We start from the raw sequence: 23,040 nt of genomic DNA, 5'->3' as shown, positions 1-23,040 counted from the left end.
AATACAACAGGAATAATAAAAGACAAAATATTAAGGGTATGCTAGACGATCTTAATTGTTTTAGACAGTTATATGCTCTAAATGACTTAGAATTGGGATCTAAGTGTTGTTGTGTAGACAGGAGAGTGTCCTCAGCCTTTGTAGTTTTGGAGAACTAAAAGCAATCCAACTATAGAAAGTCTGAGGCTTCAAAAAACTGCCCCCCTCTATCAATGGAGATCTAGAAAAACTTTACTCAGCGGCCTAGGAAACAGTGAGAGGAAAACTTGCCTTCTGTCTGGAGCCTTGAGTGGGAGGGGAAAAAAAAACTACCCAAGAAAAAAATAAACACTGGCACATACCACACAGGTGTATGGTGTGAATTTATACTGTCATGATTCAGTAACCTAAAGCCAAGCAATTTACTGCTATGGAAGTTGTGTAAGGACTTTTACAGTGAGGCCTTTTAAAGGACTTTTAAAGGACATAAGTAAAAGTAAGAGTTTCACGGGGGAAAAGTACTGTGCAAGATGAACGTCCAATAGAAATAAATTTAAATAAAACAAAATGCACAAAAATAATAAACTATAGAAGGAAACAGAAAATATGCAGAAGCAGCAGCAGATGCAACACAAGGAGCAAACCAATAACTAGAGAAAAAATACCTTCAATAAACTATGAAGGAGATATGTTTAAAGTTACTTTCCTTTGGAGTTGAAATCATTTTAAAACAATATGTTTGATTTATTTTTAATCCTTCTTCTACATAAGTTTCTAAATATTTCAAGATAATTGCAGTTTTTTTCTGAGGTTTTCTTATTTCAAGTTAAATAATCTCAGTTTCTGATTTTTGTTAGAAGCTATTTGTATGTTACTTATGGTACTAATAACTCAATATTGAAGTCTGATTATTTGAATTTGTCCTAGTTTTCCTACTGGATTTTATTCTCTAAAGTGCCTTATACATTGGGCACTCAAAAATTATTTCCAAACTAAAGATTAAACTAATCTCTTTTCAGACAATCTTCACTCCCCTTCTCACCTTTTTAATGTTCTGAGCACCCTTCTTTGCACATATTTTACTTTATCAATGTGCCTCTTAAAAATAAAGACCACGATTAATTGATAAGTAATTCAAAAGTTTTTAATTCCATGCTTCAAAAATCCAATCAAAATTAAATTTAGGTTTGTTATAGCTATCTTACAATGTTGACTCATTAAAATTTGGTTATCAAATAACCAGTGCAATCATTTTAGCATAACTTATTTTAAGTCAATTGTATCCCCACTAGGAGGATATACTCTCATACAATTTTCTGACAAATAAATAATAACATACAGAATATACAGATTCATAGAGGGGTTTTAATTGATGGAAAAATATCAAGTGAAACATTTTTTTAAAAACTGCAACACAATGGAAAACATTTTTCCTTCAGAGGAGCAAAATTGTAATGACTTCTACTTCTTGATGAAAAAGTTCATTATAATTGGATAATTAGTGCTAATGTCTCCTGTAAAGGTTGGGATATTGGGGGGAAGAAAAACCTGTAAGATGGAATAGGAATAATTTGACATGTAAGAGATGCCATCCCTAACCCCCTTGCCCATCTTTGGCCACTTAGTCGCCAGCCTTGTAGAAGCGTAGTCATATGATGATGAGCAAACAACTCTGGACTCCTTGCTAGATTATGTTAGTGTTCTCATATGGTTCTGAAAGTACAGAATCACTGGAAGGACCATGTTTAGTGGATATTACTAATATAAAATACTCAGACACAAGTAAAGGAATGTGAATTTATAACCCTAGCATTGTCATCAAGGTGCTTCCAAATTCTCTAGCCTTCCAAGAACTTATCTTTAATTTAGTATAAATTTTTAAACACATACTTGGCTTAACTGTAACATAATTTAGAGCTAGAAATTCAACATCCTCAATATTTCTAAAGATTATTTGAGGCAGGGATTGCATACATTTCTTCCTGTCCACCCATCCATTTATTTCATCTGTATTATCAATAATTGCTTTGCATTTTCCTTCCGGAGCTATTTTCTTTATTCTGTCTCCCTTTTCAACCTCAACATGAAACCAAGCTTCCTTTTCTTTAATCCTTTCCGTTTAGGTATTTGTAATGCAGGTTAAGTAGACATTTAATAAAAGTTGGATTGAGTGGAGAGGGATTATATTTTACCACAGCATAGTATGTATTTCTATCTAAATATCACTATTATTAATAATTTCTTTTTCAATTCCTTCCACAAAGAATTTTCAGTTTTTTTCCTCTGGTCTCATTTTCCCATCATTTTTCTGGACATGTCTTTTTTTATTTCTCTCCCAAGATTTATTAGCCTCACTCCCCTTCTCTGTTGTCCACAGTGAGCCTCACCTTCTCTCTCTGGAAGCCTCAGTAAACTTTAATTATTACTCTGCAATTATGTAAAATAATCTCTATTCTATAGCCTATAAATTTTCAAGCCTGGCATCCTATCTTTATATAACCAAATGGGTCTATCACAATGTTTTCATAAGCCTAAGACAGCTTTCTGCAGTATTTCTGCTCAAATTATTTTTAATTTGATATTTATTTATTCACCAAATATTTATTTTGGGCACCGTGTGTCTGTTAAAAAGAAATGCAAAATGTACAACGAGGAGTGGGTCTCCTTAGGGAAATGATCATTTGTTTTAATAAATGCTGTTAGCCATCAAAATATTTATGAGGCACTTAATGTAGGTGGCCTGGAAAATGTATATTGGCCAATGGGAGCGAGAGGCTGACAGTTATTTGCCTAAAAGCCATACCTGATACTGTAGGAATGAGTGAGATTTCTGGGGAAGAGAATGTTGAGGCAGAATCTAAAGGAAAACTCACATTTAGAGGATGAAGAGTCACTAAGGCAATGAAAGAGACAGAAAAGCAGACAAGAGGAGGAAGAAAATTAAAATCCTGTCAGCTTTGAAAGCCAAGGAAGGTGAGCATTTCAAGAACGGTTGTGGGATGGGGAGGGCGGGAGAATGTCAAATCCTGAAAGAATCATGATGAACATGACAGTTCTTAAGAGGCAATTGATTTTCAAGAGAGCAGTTTCATTCAAGGAAGGAGGTTTGAAGTCAGATTATCTGACATTATTGGGTGAGTGGGAAGAGAGGAATTAGAGGATATTCTTTTGAGAGGTTTCTGCAACAAGAAAGAATTGTTCCGAGAATGAAATGGGAAATTATATATTTTGCAGTTACCCTTTATTAATCAAGAATCATGGGCTCAATTTTCATAGAGAAAATTATTGGAATGTGAGGGGGTTGGGATGGAAGCAGAGTACAGCTGGCGGTAACTCAGAACCTCCAAAACAAACGTGGAAGAAAATAAATTAGAAAGTTAGCTAAGGAGGAAAACATTCAGTGTGCCCTGCTAGATAGCCGGTCATTGTACTGAAGGGGAACATAGAGTACCAAGTAAGCGAAATGAAAAACACTAATATCTAGACACACTGATACAATTTCAAAATTCCAAGGATAAAAGTCCTAAAAAGCGGGGGCCGGGCGCGGTGGCTCACGCTTTTAATTCCAGCACTTTGGGAGGCCGAGGGAGGTGAATCACCTGAGGCCAGGAGTTCCAGACAAGCCTGGCTAACATGGTGAAACCCCGTTTCTACTAACAATACAAAAAATTAGCCGGGCATGGTGGCTGGCGCCTGTCGTCCCAGCTACTCCGGAGGCTGAGGCAGGAGAATGGCCTGAACCTGGGAGGCGGAGCTTGCAGTGAGCCGAGATCGCGCCATTGCTCTCCAGCCTGGGTGACAGAGAGTCTGTCTCAAAAAAAATAATAATAATAAAAAAAATAAAAAGTCCTAAAAATCTTCCAGATATAAAAGTTATTCTCTTGTAAGAAGACTCATGGGCAACACTGGATACTAGGAGTCAGTATAGAAGTATCTTCAAAGTTTAATGAGAAAAAACTTAACCCTAAATTTCTAAGACTAGCCAGACTAACTTTCAAGCGTGTCAGGGTGAGGTAAATCAACTTTAGCCCATTCTCTGTGAAAGAATATGTTGAACAAAATGATAAATGAATCTAAGAAAGAAGACAAACGAAGAAACCAAAAATAATCTAATAGTTAAGTATAAATTATTAAAGCACAATGTACGAATGTAATGGTTTGGAAATACATGACAAATGGATATAAAGGAAGAAGGGGAAGTGATAGCAGACCCAAATTATTGTCTTGGCTGGAGAAACCTATAGATGCTGATTAATTAAAGAGATTGACAGATTTTTAAATATACACTTTATGTATATGTGAAAAATTAGGGTATAACACTTTTAAATAATTAAATTACGATAGCTCGAGAAAAACGTAGCAGTGGCAATTCCTATCAATCAAAAAAAAAATTAGGAAAGAGCAAAAAATAAACAGCAAGAAAACATGGTAAAGACAAACAATAAAATAAGACAGAAGAGAAATGTTCAACATTGTAATAAATACAATAAATGTGAGTGGGTTTAATTCCCTATTAAAAGGAAGATGGGATTTTTAAAATCCAACTATATATGTTATGTAAAAGATACATGCTTGAAGCAAAATGACACTAAGGGGCTGAAAATAAAATATAGAAAAAGATGTAGCAGACAAATGTATCAACAAAGCAGGAATCATAACATTAATATCAGACAAAATTGGAGTAAACATGAAAAGCACAAATCAGAATGAAGAGAGATGATGTATGTTGATAGAAATCAAATAGATTCAGATGAAGAAGAGTTAACGTCTGCCCTGCCAACACTATGTGCACTAAAGTATGTCAGGATAAACACTGAACACTTCGGCAGGGGGTGTAGAATGTGGCAATATCGAACAAAATTTAAATTGTGATTCCTCACAGCAAAACCACTTTAGGAGACTCTCTTCAGGTAGAAAAATCTTTGAAGACAACACATATGTCTAGTGATAGGGAAATATAAGGGAGTTATGTAGTTCAAGTACATTTATATCTTCTTGGGCAGTTTAAAAAAATAAAAATAATAAAATATATAAGAACAGGAGGATAGAATGATAAAGGACAGATATTATCTTCTGAGGTGTAGAGAGACTAGATTGGCCCATAACAAAAGTCTATTAAAATTAAAAAGAGAGAAAACTGTAAACATAATACATAGAAGACAGTAAGACTACAATATTATTTGTGTCATAGTGACATGTCTTTTGTGTCCACAGTTTTAATTTAAATGGTCCTTTAAAACAAATTTTGTGGAATAATAATACGGATGAGATACACGCTTGGTTTTATATGAAGTACTCTATGAATGAAAAACTAAAAAGTTATTTATAAGAGAAATGTAGATATAACTACTGATAACCTTTCTAAAGCGCTGGCTTGTTAATTTAATTTTCATTCAATATTTCATAAGCCTTATATATCAGACTAGGAATAACAATAATGTTATTCTATCAAAAACAAGATTTTTGTCTACTATGTTCACAGTTACATCTCCAGTGCCGAGAATCCTGTGTGGAATGTGATGGGTGCTCACTTAATGTTTGTTGAATGAGTGAAATGTATTCATTCCCCAATGCCTTTGATAAAATTCCCTCCTACAAAAAAAATTCTGTGCAGTGTGGATGCTAGCTACAGCATAGAGGTACTTTTTAAAATAAGTATTAGGCAATCTGAGATTTCACGTGCAAAGTAAATCTTGATTTAATGCTTAGACGTGGATCAAAATAACTTCAACCTTGAATGATTTGAGAAAATGTCTTGAGGAAATGAAACAACTCTTATGTTACTCAGACTCGTGCATGTGCACACATTCGTGTATGTCTGTGTACAGACCTGTTCATCGAGCTTGGCCAGGTGTCTTACAACTCTTGAGTATGGTGGTACACGCCTGTAATCCCAGCTACTCAGGAGGCTGAGGCAGAAGAATTGCTGGAACCTGGAAGGCGGAGGTTGCAGTGAGCAGAGATCACACCACTGCACTCCAGCCTGAGCAACAGAGCAAGACTCTGTCTCAAAAAAAAAGGAAAAGAAAGGCCAGGTCTTTTACAACTCTTGGTCTGCTGAGAGATAGCCTACATGTTCATGAATCATCTTTCGATCTGAGAAAATAATGTAATTTTAGAGCATAAGGAGACCTTAGAGATCATGTTCCCAGTATCTCCTTTTGCAAGAAGAGGAAACAGGTGCAGGGAATTTAAGGCGTGATGCCCTGAAATATGAGTTGCATCTCCTGATTGCTTATTTATTTTTCCACCCCTCCACATTGAGCCTTAACCTTCATCCCAGTTAAAATGGTCTTAACTATCTTTAGTATGTGAAGCACAGCTTTTGAAATACTAATTATTTCTAGATCTCTCTATAGAATACCACTTGTGCCTTAGTAGTAATAACAACTGATGAAAACAAGCTCAAATAGTAGTTAATTGATTAAAAGAATTTTTATGTACTAGAAAAATACTGAAAATATTTTCCGTATATCTTAGTTCATTTCTGAAAAATAAGCCAAAAGTTTAAGGGAATAGTTAAGATGGCATTAGAGTTATTTTAGAAATTATAAATTCTATATACAGGTCTTAGAAAAGTCATTTTTATTAAGAAAGTCAGGTTTGATACTTCTTTCACTAAATGTGTATAAAAGATACTATTTTAAGTTAAAACTTTTTGTAATAAACTAAAATATAGTGGTAGATACATGGTAAAACATGACCAGAACTACTTTGGTAGTTCTAGATTCTCTTTTATAAAAGCATTTTTATATAAATATAATAGGTAAAGTGAAACTATGTGAAAGACAGAGAAACTTTTCTCCCTTACCTCCATGTACGAAAAGTAAGCCTTGAAATCTTTCAATTCAATTGATTGTAATTCAAGTACAATACAGAGGCACCAGAATTACCTAAATACTAGTGTTTTATGAAAAAAGAAGATATTTCATCTACCACTTATTTTTTTTTTTTTTTTTTTTGGTCAAGCAACCATTAATCTAATCTTTAACCTTCAATTGTAGGGTAGCATTTATTTTGTACTAATAATATATCAACAATGTACCAATAGTAGTACTATAAAATAATGTCAAATTATTTTATGGAATATTTTAAGTTATTTCAGTAAATATGTATACAGTGATATTGCTTTAAGTTAAATTATTCTACACTACACTGTTACAATAAATGATAATGAGCTTTTGTGAATTTAAAAGTACCACACTGGACATAAGCCAGAGAAGTGTCCATCCTTTTGGTAACCTCTATAAAATCTTCTCTGAAGACAGAGTGTGCAGGTCAGAAAGCTTGGCAGAAAAGCAACCAAGCCATGTTCTAGTTTGGAAAATATAGAAATAACCATCCAGGGACAATTCAGTTTACTTTCTTATATTTCTGACTTTCTAAGATCTTGTCAAGAGACACATTAGCAACAAGGTTATTAAAATTGTATGCTGTAAGAGTTTTAGTCTACTGTAAAAATGTTAACAATTTCAGTAAAGCATCTTATTTGGCCACTGGTATGCTAATGTGCTACATTAAGGTCTGAAACAAATCAACAACAAAAAATATCTAACTGCTAGTACTATTGAAAGTAGAATTGTATTTGTCATTTATGTGCTTCTCGTCACCAACAAATAAAATATATTTTTAAGCAAACTATTCATGCTGATTTATAAGAATTCAGTAGTTGTCTCAGGAAGATACGAGATATTAACACACAATTGCGTAATGGATAAGAAATAATAAATAATTCCTGCACGATTACACACATTGATGAATTCTTCCGTGGAAGACTGTGTCCAACTTACTAACATTTCCTGGACGGCAAACAGAATAAGTATAAAAATAATGATTTAATGGTTTATCCTCTGAATTTCCTGAAAACATTTTCATAAAATATTTCATTACATAATTTTCAAACAAATGTTTGAGGAGTTCCGAAGGAAAATCTATTATATGTAATTATTTCATTGTTTTTACTTGAATAATGTTACATAAATACAGCATTATTGTCTAAATACACCAAATATATTTGATAATCACTTCTACAAAATAAGTTAGTGTAATGACATTGAACACTCTTGAATATTTTTAACTTTTCTGTAAACATATTAGCAGTATGCCCTTTGACTATTTCATGTTTTATCCGTTTTTAGAAGTGCCCTAAAATTACTCATTTGCTTAACAGAGTTACGCCCAGCTACCCAATAAAATCATTTCTGTCAAAGTATTTTGAAAAGCAAATTTTGTTTTATTTCTGTAAGAAATAGCATTTTGGGCCATGTAGCTACATATCTAGCTTTGGGAATGGAACCAAGAAATAATAAGAAAGAAAGAATATCAGTTAATCTCTTAAATTTTAATGATATATCTATCAGATTTCTAATATGTTTAATATTGATTAATCTCATTTTATTTAAATATATCCAAATATTTATTAATTTATTATATAACTGTCATTCTTGAATTTTTTGGAAGTTTTCTTCCATCATCTATTGTATTTTTTACGGTTCTTTGGGAAAATGAAATTAGTATATTTATAATCAGTAGTAAAAGTATCCTTTAAAAAATTTTATTCAGTTCATGCTAACTGTAGAAATGTTTTTTATTATATTAATTCCAGTCTTTTATCCTATCAGCTCTATCTTTTCACAGAACACTTGGCTATACAGGTACTAAAATAATAGTTTAATGAAAATACAATTTTTAAATCTGGTAACATTTTTAAACACTACTAAAATTAAGGCAAACTCTTTAGAGATTAGAAAGATACCAAAATCCTGATAATCTGGGTTGCTCTTCACTATCAGAATATCTCCCAACTATGTCCAGACGCGGTGGCTCAGTCCTGTAATCCCAGCACTTTGGGAGGCCGAGGCGGGTGGATCACCCGAGGTCAGGAGTTCGAGACCAGCCTGACCAACATGGAAAAACCCCGTCTCTACTAAAAAAAACAAAACAAAAACAAATTTCCCCGGGCTTGGTGGTATATTCCTGTAATCCCAGCTACTTGGGAGGCTGAGGCAGGAGAATCGCTTGAACTTGGGAGGCAGAGGTTGCGGTGAGCGAAGATGGCGGCATTGCACTCCAGCCTGGGCAGCAAAAGCGAAACTCCGTCTCAAAAAAGAAAAACAAAACAAAAAAAACTCCCAACTACAGTGTGTAGCAAAAATTTTCATGCAAAGTCACTGTGCCGGTTCTGTTTCTAATGAAAAAAATTAATAATTTGTATTCCTGCCTAAATATGAGCCTATAAGGCATTAAATCTAATAATATTTTTCAGAAAATATATGGTTGCTTCTCAACAGAACTTACTTGCCTACAATACCTTAAGCCAGTCAGATGATGGAATCTTTCTCCTGTCAGCAAATCATATTTTAATATTCTTTCTTGTTGGGTTGTGATAAATGAGATATCAGTTCCAATGTACATTGTATGGCTTGAAAGATTTAATTCTATTTCTCTTTGGAGACACATTAAAAGATTATTTTTGTTTTCTCTTTGGAGATAAATTAGCAAGTCATTGTAGTTGAGGACATTGCAGTATTTAAGAAATTGATATAAAAAATGAGTCTCAAGTGTAGCTCAATAATATTTTGATTATAATGGCTTTATATATTTCAAAGGATCAGGCCATGTTTAATGGATTTCCTTGAACTATGAGCTTTAAAATATCAGAAACCATTTCTGATTCGTCTGAATAACTTTGTTCCTAAGATACTAATTAATAAATGTTTATTTTAAAAAAAGCTTTGTTTCAGGACGGCGACATTGATTTTTTAAATGAAGCAGTATTTTAATTTTTTAATAATAACCTGAATATTTATGGATAATAACCTTATTGCCAGCAGGAATTTTGACCATGATAATCATACATAACTAATTTTCAAGTACTTCACAGAAAATTTTATTTTTCTCCCCATTGAACTAAGCAAGTTAAAGAAATGGTTCTCGACATCTAGAAACTTGCATTTTGGAGAAACAATTCTTAATGCAAAATTTATTTGTTTGATAAATAAATATTGAACTTCAGTTATTTCCAAAGCAGGAAGTGATTTTAAAATTCATAAGTAATACTTCCTTTTCCTTAGAAGTTTATAATCTGCTAGAAAGAGTAAGACAGTCTAATAATTATAAAGAAAGTCCATTTTTAATTCAAAGTCAAGAAAAATAGAAGTTGAGGAAGGCAGAGGTTATGTTTGGTTAATGAGGAGACAGTTCATGGAGGTGCTGCCATTTGAGTTGGGCTTGGTGAGAGACTTACTTGCAGGCATCACTAGAAATGCAGGTGTTTTAAGTTTAGGAAAATATAAGAAAAGGTACAGTGGTTTGACGAATCCCATAACAACAAGTAGTGCACTTTGACCACACAGTGCAAGTAGGACATAACTCCAGAAGTTTGTTGAGAAGCAATAATGGCATAGGTGAGGATGACTTCTGTGGACATGTAAACAAAAGATAACTAACAATGTGAAATAGTATTTCCATTGCTGGACAGATTACAGTAATGACTCTTATCTCCTAATCTATTGATGTATTTGTCTGTATGTTTAAAAATACACATAGTAAAATAAGAAACGGATATGTGTTTGTGTTTTAACTTTTTAATGAATTTTATTTCAAATGATGACCCTTAATTTCCAGACAAAAACTTTATAACTAATGATTGACTATCAAAAGTCAAATTTTAAGTCTATTTATTTTTTAATGATCTACTTACATATTCCTGGATTGGGGAAGAAATGACATAAAATTGTTCTGAAGGAAATTATTTTCAAAATTTTTCTTTCATGTAACTTCGATTGTATGTGACTTCCAGAGCCTATTGCTTTTTAGCAAGAAGCACAGTGAAAGATTGAGAAAATGTACCTAAACATGGAAGTCATCTCTAATCATTTGGGTTTTATACATGAACATAGTTGTTTACCCACCACTTCACTGATAACATCAACATAAAGGTATAGGAAATAACCCTGTATATTCATAAACCATGTACCATGTGTACATATATAATGTTATGCTATACATTATTTCATTTGATTTCATAACTTGCTTTTCATTGCTTTCACCAAAGCAGATCATCTTTTTATTTGGTTATGTTCTTTTTCTCGTGTAACTAATGTAATATGTTATCTTTGCCAACTAAGAATCATTTGAATATGAATCAACCATCCATGAAGAATTTATATTATTCAGAAAGCCTGCTATGCTAAAAGTATACCTCAACCCGCTTTCACCACATAAAACAATAGCAAAAATAATTGATTTTTCCTAAGTTTGGATGATCCAATTGGCCTAAATTTTTATTAGAAGTGAAGAAGATAATGCTATCTTGAAAGACAACACAAATGTTTTAAAAATACCCCGTTGTGAGGTGTGGAGAGAACCATAACATGATCTGTTAAATCTTACTGTTAATAGTAACTCTAAACCAAAGAAATTTTTTTATTTTGAAACATGGGACATAAACTTTGACAGAAGAAACACACTTGGTTAGACAATAGTTTATATATTTCAATTACAAATTTGAATTAAGTCTAGAAAATGGATGTGGAATATTCAAAAAAATACCACCATAGTGTTGTTTTCCCATCTGAAAAAAATCAATGAATTTTAATGTCTTCTCTCTTATAAGGAATTTAGTTATATCAGGACCTCATATTAATTCTCATTTTTTAAAAATAATTTTTCAGATACATTATAGTGACAACCATAATCAACAATTCCAATTCAGACTTCTGATTAATAAGTTTGTAATCAAGTTCATAAATTATTGAAGAATTTCTTATTGCAAATATTGTGACTTATGATAAACTGTCAGCACTAGTATTCATATAACATTGAGTATTGATAATTAGAAACAACTACAGTGTAGGATATTGAAATTTAATTTGTAGGATATTGAAATTAAATTTGCATTACACGTATTTTAAGAGATGTAAATCACATTCCAACTGATAATATAAAATGATTTACTTAAATTTGTTCTATTCTTTAAAAAATGAACACTTCAACTTGTTTTAAACTTAAGAAAGTGTTAAAAATTGAATATGCCCCTTTTAAAGTCATCCCAAGGCTGGCCATGGTAGCTTCTACCTGTACTCCCAACAATTTGGGAAGCAGCGGTGGGAGGATCCCTTGGGGCCAGGAGTTTGCGATCAGTCTGGGAAAGATAGTGATACCCTGCTCCAACAACAACAACAACAACAACAACAAATACTTTAAAATTAGCTAGGCACAGTGGATGGTGCTTGTTGTCCTGGCTACTTGGGAGGCTGAGGCAAGGGAGAGGATCACCTGAACCCAGGCGTTCAAGTTTACAGTGAGCTATGATTGCACCACTGCACTTCAGCCTGGGTGACAGACCAAGACCCACGGACATACTCAGACCTCCTTAATTTGAAATCATAGTCTCTGTTAAAAATAAACCATTTTCCTTAGAAAAGAGATTTCAGCCTGTTATCATGCTGCCACTGAGTTGAAGAATTACCTTCTGCTAGAACAGGTTATACAGTTATTTACTACATAATTAAGTTGTAGGCATGAAATCATCTTTTCAGCATTCTTTGCCCTCTCAGTGCCAAAATTACCTCAGTGTGAGAATCAGAGCCCCCAGGTGACTTATGTAAACCTATACTCTGACATAAATGCTGAAAACAATAGACATACCCACAACTTAAAATACAAATTCAGGAGGAAATAAGGTGAAGCATACTGTTGATAAAAATTACTACTAAATTCCGGTGCTATTTCATATCCAGAAACATTCTAGTTGCATATAATATTTGAAAATATTGGATAGTCATTCTACATATAAACTTCCTAAATCATTAATTTCCAAAATCGTTAAATGAGTGATTAGATACTTCTTATGGCCTGGCAAAACATGGTTTAGGCACCACTTACAGCACACATAAATGAATGGAATGAAAGAATGTTGACAGTAGTGGAAAATAGTGATGGATTTTACAAGGTCAAACCCACTGACATTTTATTATTGATAAGTAGAAATAACTACAGTGTAGGATATTGCCAAAATCTAAGCAAATGAATTTTAAAAATATATTAAATAGAAGCTATTCTTTTATATTTTCTGCCTTGGATATTTTGTCACCTGACAAAAACAAACACACATTTAGATTTCTCGGATTTCTCAGGGGATGTTCTTTTGAGTAGATTATCTGTAAAAAAAAATTATGACACATCAGTCAGATGCCATGGTTTAATTTTTATGTGAAGATTTGCTAGGACAGATGAAAATGTATGCTAGTCTTTTCTCCTTACATAAAAGAATTGGTAGAATTACTGGTTACAAAATAACACTGCTTAATTACACTATCTGCAGTGTCAGTGGAACACATTTCACCCAGTCATCTTTGTCATGTTTAAGACACCTGATCTTAAGGGCCTAGTAATTTTCTTGATGTAAAAGATAGCAGCACAATTTCTTGCCCCTCAGTATTCCCTTCCCCTGTCTAAACTCCTATGAGACAGAACCAACAACTATTTCATACACTAGGCTCTGATTTTAGTAAAACCACTTTTCAGTCACAGTTCAGTAAGCACAGATCTCTTGCAGAATTCTAATAATATGAATTTTTAAAAATATGTTACATAGAAGTTGTTCTTTTACTCAACTATTTTTTTTCTTTCTTCCATTTGTTCCTGAGTTACTCCTAGATAATTTTTTTTCTGCCTTTCTTGAAAGTTCTGCTATCAAATAATCAAATAACAGAAGGCTGGAAACGATAAATTTTATAAATATAACTTTAAAAGAGAAAATATTCCTTTACATGTGATTAGAAAAGGGGGGAGGAATTTATTGGGGCAGGGAAGGGAATAATGAGAATGACCAAGGCCACTGTATTCCATGAGCCTTTGAAGACACCAAGGGCAACCTCATCTTTGGATGGAAAAAAAAAAAAAGGTATTCTGGTAGTCTGTTAAGTGACTGGGTTTACCTTAGAAAAGTTAAGTTACAGGACTGAGTAATCTAGTAACAAGGAAACTGCTGACAAACTTCTGGGGGTGATCATTGTTGAGCAAAGAAGCACATGCTACCAAGTCAGGATTCTCTGTCTAAAAAAACAACCGTTAACACTGTGGTTGTATTTTTTCTTATGTATTGCTTCAAAACATTATCAGAAAAGAGTACAGTATCTCTGCTAAGTTGACTAAAATCTGATGTGTCATTTTATTGACTGTTATTATTGTTTTTTGAAATCTTGTTCATGTTTATAGGTTTTCTGACTTGAGTTTTGAGATATTCCAAGCAGATTAGCCTAGCAAGTTTAGAACTGTGAATTTAATAATTATCTTCTAGGTATGTGTAGGAACATATTGCATGAGACAGTAATGTAATTTGTGAGAAATGTCTACACACAAGCTTTCATATACCTTTATTCTGTCTTTAGAATTTGGAATGATGGGAGATCATACAATTAAAAGTCAGCGACCTCGATCTGTTCATGAAAAAAGGGTCCCTCAGGAACAAGCTGATGCTGCTAAATTTATGGCACAAACTGGTAATACGTTAGTTACATTTGTATATTTATTGTTGTTAATTTAATGAAGCCACTGCATGTTTTCATAATCTTTTGCTGCACATTTGTCAGTTTTTGGAGCTGATATTTTTTTGAACCATTTTTTTTTTTTTTTGTCACCAGTTAAAGTCCATAAATAAAGTAGCTGCGAATTGAAAAGTGCACAAAAATTATGTAAGAATTATTTTGCTTTCAGTGTGGGACATTTAGGATTTACATAATAGCATTTATGCTAATTAACTACTTAAAATGTATCAGTAAACGTTTAAAGAAAGACAGCAAAGTTATTTCTTCAATAATTGATTGACATAAGACTTTCAAAAATTATAACTTTAAATGAAACTTTAGACAATGAATTTTATTTTAATAATATTGAATATATTGAATTTTTTCAATTGTGGTCCTACTTATAAGTATTAATTATTGTTAAAATGCACAGAAAATATAAACTTTTAAAAATTTTAATAATTTTTATTTGAAAAGAGTTGTGTTATATGAGCTAAATAATAACAAGTTGACAGTGTTAAGTAAGTTGTAACACATTCCAACTAATTAAATATCAACTAAAATGACTTTCTACTTTATAAAATGATTAATTCTAAATTAATTAGATTACTTTTAAAAAACCTCCCTCCAAATATATCTGTAAGTATTTGGAGTATGTATAATTTATGCCAATTATTTAGTTACAGAATTTGAACTAATATATGTATTCATATTTTTTCTTATCATAATAAATTGGTCTAATTCCATCTGAGTACGTTGCATGTAGTACATCCTTAAAAGAAAAAGCGTTTAAACTTGTTTTGTAAATTTTCAATTGTCACCTTTGTTTTGGGAAATTGAAAGCTAACAGTTTTATCTATGTCTTAAAAAATTGTATACGTCTCGATGTTTTGCCATTAATACAGAAGTTTCAAGTACATGACCAGTTTCCTGACATGACATTTAGACTGACAGTGATGAAATTCCCCCAAGAAATGGATATTTCCTTCAGTTCACATGTTCTTAGGATAATATTTTTTAGAACACTAGATCTGAATCTGCAATATAAAAATGCAAATATTATTAAAGAGTTGTGCTCTCAATAATGGGTGAGTAGAAGATTTTGATACATTAGTTGTAAGGAGGTCAAATTTTCAGAACAGGAAGTTTAAAATAAATTCTACAAAGATTCACTTTTAGTTTTTTTGAGATATATATTGCAACCAAATACAGAAATGCAGAAACTTGCTTATCTGGATCCCTTTTTGTGCACCTTCTTGTTTAAGAAAAATTGATTTTCATTTTTACTATTTGTTTGAACAAGTCTAAAAGTGCGTTAACAGGTTTAGGCAAATTTCCAAATTTCTAAATGTATTTCTCTTCTTTATAGGGAGCAAAAAGTTTCAACCACTGAGCAGAGATTAGAGACACACGGGCATGGGCTGACTACTCATCTTTGTCAGCACCATCTCATGGGGGCATTTCTGCAAGATTAAAAAAGGTGTATTTTATTTGTGCAAAAGACATGGCAGACACTGGTTTACTGAAGTTCCTAAAAATTGGAGTCAATAGAAAGTGAAATGGAAAATGATAGTTTTAAATTTCCAATAGCGTAGCATGGTTAGTTTATGCATGAATATTATGCAATTTGGCCAAAAGTTTTTGTACAAGTTTTTTGATTTGTCTGTGACATAGTTCAGTTCACAATTTTCAGCCAATACCCTTTTGGTAAATTCAAATTTCAAGGAACATTGTGTTTTCCTAGTAAGGAATTACTAATCTCAAAATGATAAGTAATAAATATTTATTATTTTGTTTTAACCAAATATAGTATAGACAAACATAAAGACATGTATAAGACTTTAAAATTAAACTATTTCAGTACTGATGTAAAACTGGAAAACTACATTATTTTAAGTACTTTTAAAAACTTATAATTTAACAGAAGACAATTATAATGTGAAAAAGAAGGTTTTCCTTAAATATTTTCCTAAATTATACTTTCTTTAGGTGTTAAGGTAGTCTGAATAAATACAGGTAAGTGTCACACAATGAAATTTTATAAAAATTAAACTTTACTTATAAAATATTTCCCTGTATTTGTCTTTAAGCCAAAAAAATGACTGTTGCATATAAATAATATAAAATTTGTTAACAGTAATTTGAGAACAAAGAATAAGGCAAAAGCATACATTTAAACAATAACGAAAGACAATATATTTTCATATTAATCATGGAGAAAAAAGCAAAAGCTATCACACTTTAATGTTTAAGAATTACTTCTCCAAATGAGTAACCTGGCCTCTTCAATCAATATGATCAGTAAAAGATTGTAATTAAAATCAATCTTTCTATAGAGTGATAAAGTGAGTGTAACAGTTTTTAAAAAGAGTAACGTTTGATAAAGTAGCATAGTTTGGACATAAAGGATGATGCTCTAATAGCCTGTCACACAATCTTTATTTATTGTTAAGGAGTATAAAATTAAATGATGTCATAAAAATACATGTATTTAATATAGACATCTAAATTAAATGCCAATAAGATGGCTTAAGATATCCTAGTTACATTTGCTTATGCTTAAGTATCATAGTCTTCAATTAATTTATAAACATGTTTACAAAAGTAGTCTTTTATTACAGTGAGGAAAATAGCCTAAATTTGAACTATGTAACATGTTATCTAAAATTAAAAAAAAATAAAATTAGGCTGGGCGTGGTGGCTCATGCCTGCAATCCTAGCACTTTGTGAGGCCGAGGTGGGTGGTTTACCTGAGGTTGGGACTTCAAGACCAGTCTGACCAACATGGTGAAACCCCGTCTCTACTAAAAATACAAAACATTAGCCAGGCGTGATGGTGCACACCTGTAATCTTAACTACTCGGGGGGCTAAGGCAGGAGAATCTCTTGAACCCAGGAGGCAGAGGTTGCGGTGAGCCAAGATCACACCATTGCACTTCAGCCTGGGCTATAGAGTGAGACTTCGTCTCAATAAGTAAGTAAGTAAGTAAGTAAGTAAATAAATAAATAAATAAATAAATAAATAAATAAATAAATAAAATTAAAAGTACACTTATAATTTCATGACTTTAAGATACTAGCAAAAGTTTATATTAACATTTTGTTAATAATTTAAAATACATTCTCACACATTATCTCGCTCAATCTTCACAGATTTTGAAGTAAATATAATATTTTATCAAAGACATTCAAAGAAATAAAATGACTTTCTCAAGGTCACAGAGCTATTATTCAGTAGATTTCCATCAATCACAGGTCTTCTGACTTTAATTGCAATGCTTTTCCAGTTTCCTTTTGTGTTTCATGCTAGGCTCAAGAGCTTTTAGTTCATACTATCTCCAAACACACATATATTAAAAACAGTATACTTTGTCTTATACTTTACTATTTTAATGTCATTGAATATTTTTAACATCTTTCTTATAATGTATATTAGCTGTTCTCACAATGGCCTAATGTTCTTGACTAGAATGTTCCTCATACTTTTATAAATAAGGAAGTGGCAGCATGGAAAAAAGAAGTATTTAGTGGAAATGTCACTGAAACTATAGGATTCGAGTTATAATAAGATTTTTTGATAGGTAGGCCACTATTTCACTGGCAAAAATTTAATTCAAAATCTGAAAGACAATATGTTTTATTTTTTTATTTACTTTATTTTTGATCAATGAAGAAAGAGGAAGAGTGATAAGGCCAATTCTGAGCATTCATTATCAAACTTTCATGATCCAGGCACCACTACTTAGCCTGTTTAGCATCATTGGAGTATCATACATTCAGAAGCAACCCAAATGTTTAAATACTTGTACAAAAGTAATTTAAATATAGGGCTTGATCTGAATTCACTGCTCAGTTTAGTTAAATTATGTTTTTCTGTCATTATGACAATGCAAGAGGAAAAAGGCTGCTTTTGTGGTAAAATAGAACTAATTTTATTCATAACCTTTATCATTTCACTTATAGAATACACATTGTTCGTAATTTTCTTTTAATTAATAACATGCAACCATAATATTTATACCTCACTTAATCTCATCACAGTTTGGAACATCATTTTAAAAAGTACATTATATTTTCCGTAACTTCAGCTTAAATTTTATATTGCTAAATTTATATGCACATATATTCATATATGTGGATTTTTTAAACTGTTATCCTTCTATTTGGTTTATAGAATAATGATTTTCAATCTTGACAGAGTATTCTTTAATGTGAAAGAATAAATTATGAAGCATGACTTTAACTGTTATTCAGACAGTCATCCAAGGACATTTTTATGAAATTAGCAATATATAAATTTGTGAAGAAAAAAATTCTGAAATGATGAAGGATTATCTATACAATATTTTCAATTCACACTGATCACAAAGCAGTCCCATTTGATGTAATCTGTTATCCCAGTTACCATTGTCTGTCCCCTTACAATATATGTCCAGTTATAAACAGATGGTCATCTGTGCCTCTGGGTGCGTGATGCAGAACAATATAAGAGCAAATGCGTCATAATGGTACTGCTCAAAGTGAGGTTAGTGGAACAGTGTTTGTCCACAAACTGACCATTATGTTTCTCAAAGGAATAAGCAGTTTACATCAGAATGTAAAACCAACTACTTCATCAAGCACAGGTTTTATTTCAGCTGACGTTTTATTTTTAGAACAAACTTCTCACTGAGAAAACCTGTGTGTTGAATTACATTCTGGCCCAAACTCCTTCTTTCCTAGAGTACTAGTCTGTGGACCAGCTGCCTTGAGTAGCCCTGCAAATAATTTTCAAGTCATTTACTGACTCTCTACAAAACAATGGACAAATACATGATCATATTCTATCCTTTGAATTCTATTCCAAAGGCAAATTATAAACAGAAACATTAAATATTATTGAATTGCTCTTTGATCGACTAATCAGTGATACAAAGTTTTGAGAAACATTTCACCTACAAACTTTTCAATGACTAAATTGTTAACTTAAGTAGTTAACTGCCAGCAGCTAAATGATCCAGTGTGAATTTGGAGAAAAACAACTGCAAATTTTCAAATCAGTTTTAAAAATTCATCCTGAACATTATGCTATGATAGAATTAGAAGCCTATTTCATTGGTCATAGAAATGGTTGACTTTTGAGTCTCCTTGGGACATAATAATAGAAATTCGACATAGTTTCATTGAGATGCTAACTCGAAGAAAATTAATGAATTTAGATATTCATTGGCTTTTTAGAGCTCCATTTTAAATAAATTTTAGTTCTATATCAAATTAATGAAAATTATCAACAAATTTGTCTTTATTTTGGGTTGAAAAATCACTACTCTAGATCATAGGTGAAACTGTTAGCAGAAGGATTTAAATAAATTACCACAAAATAAATAGCTATCATAGTATGAAAAAGTAGAAATTGCACTAGTAATAAAGTATAAATGTCAGTGCTCAATACAGTATAAATTAGATGTGTCCAAGCTCCCGGGTTTCCACATCATCTAGCATTAGAAAGGGTGTTATGCAATAAAGGACTAAGGAGGAACACATCAATATATTTTTGCTCACCAAAGCCATAGAGTAAGGTTAGAAATATATTTTGCTTCCTTTTCCATCAAAATACAAAGTCTTAGATTAATTTGAAGAGAATCACTTCAACAATTAGTCATATTGAAAAATGCTGATTAGTTCCTTCATAGTGTCCATGGTACAGTGTAATTTGTGAATAGTATTTTGCTAATAAGGTTATGGCAAAACTTGGTGTTTGCATCAGCATTATATGCATTCCTCTTTAAACTTCATTTTTCTCTGAAATGTTTTCATGTACCTTTTGATGTATGGTCATATTTTTACATTTAAATTATTCTTGCATGTCATAATGTCAGTTTGGTATAATGCTTACTAGATGAAAACTTAAGACAGTATTTCATGTTTATTTGTTGTCTTGCACACAGGTGAATCTGGTGTGGAAGAGTGGTCCCAGTGGAGCACATGTTCAGTTACTTGTGGTCAAGGGTCGCAGGTGCGAACCAGAACTTGTGTATCACCTTACGGGACACACTGCAGCGGCCCATTAAGAGAATCAAGGGTTTGCAATAACACTGCCCTCTGTCCAGGTAGTGTTAGCAGCAACTACAACTGTGGATGTTATTGAATTGTGTCATGCTACGCATTTGGAACGATTTGTTATTTTCATATGAAATGGGTATAGGCATTTTGATTAGAGTGGATAAGTGTAATTATTATTCAACTGTAATATTTTAAGATGTGTGTGATTATTTCTGCTTTTAAAGCAGTCAAGAAATCAGGTAAATGACTCCCTTCTTCACTGCAAATATCAGTTTCTAATCTGTGTATCTACTTCTAAGAGTATTTAAGATTCAAATATCTTTTCTGTGTTTTAGATGGTGAAAATGTTCAATTGAATTCTTAAGGAAAAATGTAATCTGCCTACGTACTAAAAATATGATGTATATTCATGTCTTAAGGCAGTGGTTGACATAGTCTGTCAGGCAGTCAGCAGTTTTTCTATCACTTATCTGACTCTATCAAAGAAAAGAGTGTCCCTGACCAAATAACTTTTTGTTATTTTATTTCATTCAAGTAACTTTCGTCATCAGAGGTATCCACTGCTTTGTAAACTTAAATGAAACTTAATGAAAAGAGAGACAGAGAGGGAGAGAGATCTTTAATGTTAAATGAAGCGTTAACAATAGCATGCCCACTTAGTGTCAGACTTTCCATGTTACATCACAATTTTGTTCTTCAGTTGATGCACGCATGCATATTATAGACATTTCTCCTCCCAGACCACTGACTTCCATGTAAAAATAAGTAACAATAGGGCTCTGGACTTTGTTTCCAAAAGTTCAAAGCACATGATGTTAGGAATCTCCAGATTTATCTTTTTGTCTAACCATTTATGTGGTGGATGAGTGACTATAAACATACTGACAGCTGCAGTTGACACTGGACTTGCATTCACAGCCTGTCCAGGGACCTCCAAAAGGGGACACGTGTAAAGAAAATGACTTGTACTGCAGCAGCCTTTCATCTGCTAGCTTGTGCTTAGAAGTTTCTCATTAAGTTCCATTTCTAGAGATGACTGACTCCACAGTTGCTAAAAGCAAGAGTAGAGAGTGGGTGGCATGGAGTAAGAGCAGGAATAATGTCAGTTTTCCAGCAGAATGTGCAAAGGGGATCCATTAAAAGACAGTCTGAGAGAGTTGTTAATGGTTGTAGAGTTTCAGATTTGCAAAATGAAAAAGTCTGAATATCTGTTTCACAACATTATGAATATGGGTAATACTACTAAGTTGTAGACTAAAAATTGGTTAAATGGTAAATTTTACATTATGTGGTTTTTATCACAATAAAAAAGGACAGTGTGGAGGAAATAAAAGGTAAAGAAAGTGGTGGGCAGAAGATGGAGGAATGATGCAATGAGGTGGGCGATCCCTTTAGAATAGAATTGGGAGGTAACAAAGCAGTAGATGAAGGTAGAATTAAAAGTTAAGCAGGGCAGAGAACTGAAGCCTATGATGAAAGAAAGGCAGAATTAACTGGGAAAGAGCAATAATTGCCACTAAGAACAAGAAGAATCAGTGAGGCTCAGTGGGAATTAAACTAGAGAAAGAAAAAAGCATGAAGTAAAAACTAAAAAGATTCATAAGAAAAAATGTTTAAGGAGTTTGTGAGGGGGAAGAAGATGAAAAATATGATTAAAAACAGGGTTCATAGAGCAGACAGATTCTAGGTACATTCGGCAACACAAGGAAAACAAGTAGAAGTAAGGATCTGGGGATTTTATTTTATTTTATTTTTTAAACTGACAGGTAACATGTATGTTTTTATCTTGTACAACATGATATTTTGAGGTCATGTTGTACATGACATATACATTATATATATATATATATCAAATGTTGTGAAATGGTTAAATCTAACTAATTAACAAGTGTCTTACTACATATAGTTGTTATTTTTATGCTGAGAGCATTTAACATCCACTCTCTTTACATTTTTTAAGAATACAATATATAGTCATTAACCATAGTCACCATGCGGTATAATAGATCTCTTCCTCCGATAATAGAATTTCTTCTTCCTATCTAACTGTGGTTACATATCATTTGACCAACATGTTTTAGAAATGAAATCTTTATCCCACAAGGGTAGATACTTATTTTCATTTGGGTGTGGGTAGAGTGGGTTTTCTGGGAAGAATACTTAAAAGCTGTTCCCTACTTACAGTATTGACTTAATACAGGATCAAGTTTTCTGTCCTTGATAATGAGAAAAATGTCAATAAAGAATTATGCTGTAACTTGAAATATAAATTTATCTAATCAGCATGTGTTTGAATAGCCAAGACGCTTTCAACACACAAGGATAGTATTATGGCAAATGAGGATCTCCAAATGTGAGTCTGAGTGGGTTGGAAAGTGTTCTCAAATTTTCCATTCACAGCCTACTTCCCAGCCACTAGTTATGCACATTCATAAGGATGACATATGCAAGTTGCCATCTTTCTACCAGAGACCACTTATTAACGCCT

General features: G+C 32.5%; 1 protein-coding gene across 2 annotated transcripts in view; it reads left to right on the top strand.

The window, feature by feature from the left end:
- ADGRB3 (adhesion G protein-coupled receptor B3) overlaps window positions 1–23,040 on the top strand; it is a 765,428-nt gene that overhangs the window by 275,139 nt on the left and 467,249 nt on the right. For both annotated transcript variants that reach the window (XM_023230291.2, XM_023230292.1), the window contains 2 exons: window positions 14,376–14,486; window positions 20,438–20,599. In XM_023230291.2, coding sequence (XP_023086059.1) covers window positions 14,376–14,486; window positions 20,438–20,599 — 273 coding nt within the window. The remainder of the gene's footprint in view (window positions 1–14,375; window positions 14,487–20,437; window positions 20,600–23,040) is intronic.

This window comes from Piliocolobus tephrosceles, chromosome 5 (genome assembly GCF_002776525.5).
Source record: "Piliocolobus tephrosceles isolate RC106 chromosome 5, ASM277652v3, whole genome shotgun sequence".
Taxonomy (NCBI): Eukaryota; Metazoa; Chordata; class Mammalia; order Primates; family Cercopithecidae; genus Piliocolobus; species Piliocolobus tephrosceles.
The sequence above is the reverse complement of the archived record's forward strand: the minus strand, read 5'-3'. Positions and strand labels throughout refer to the sequence as shown.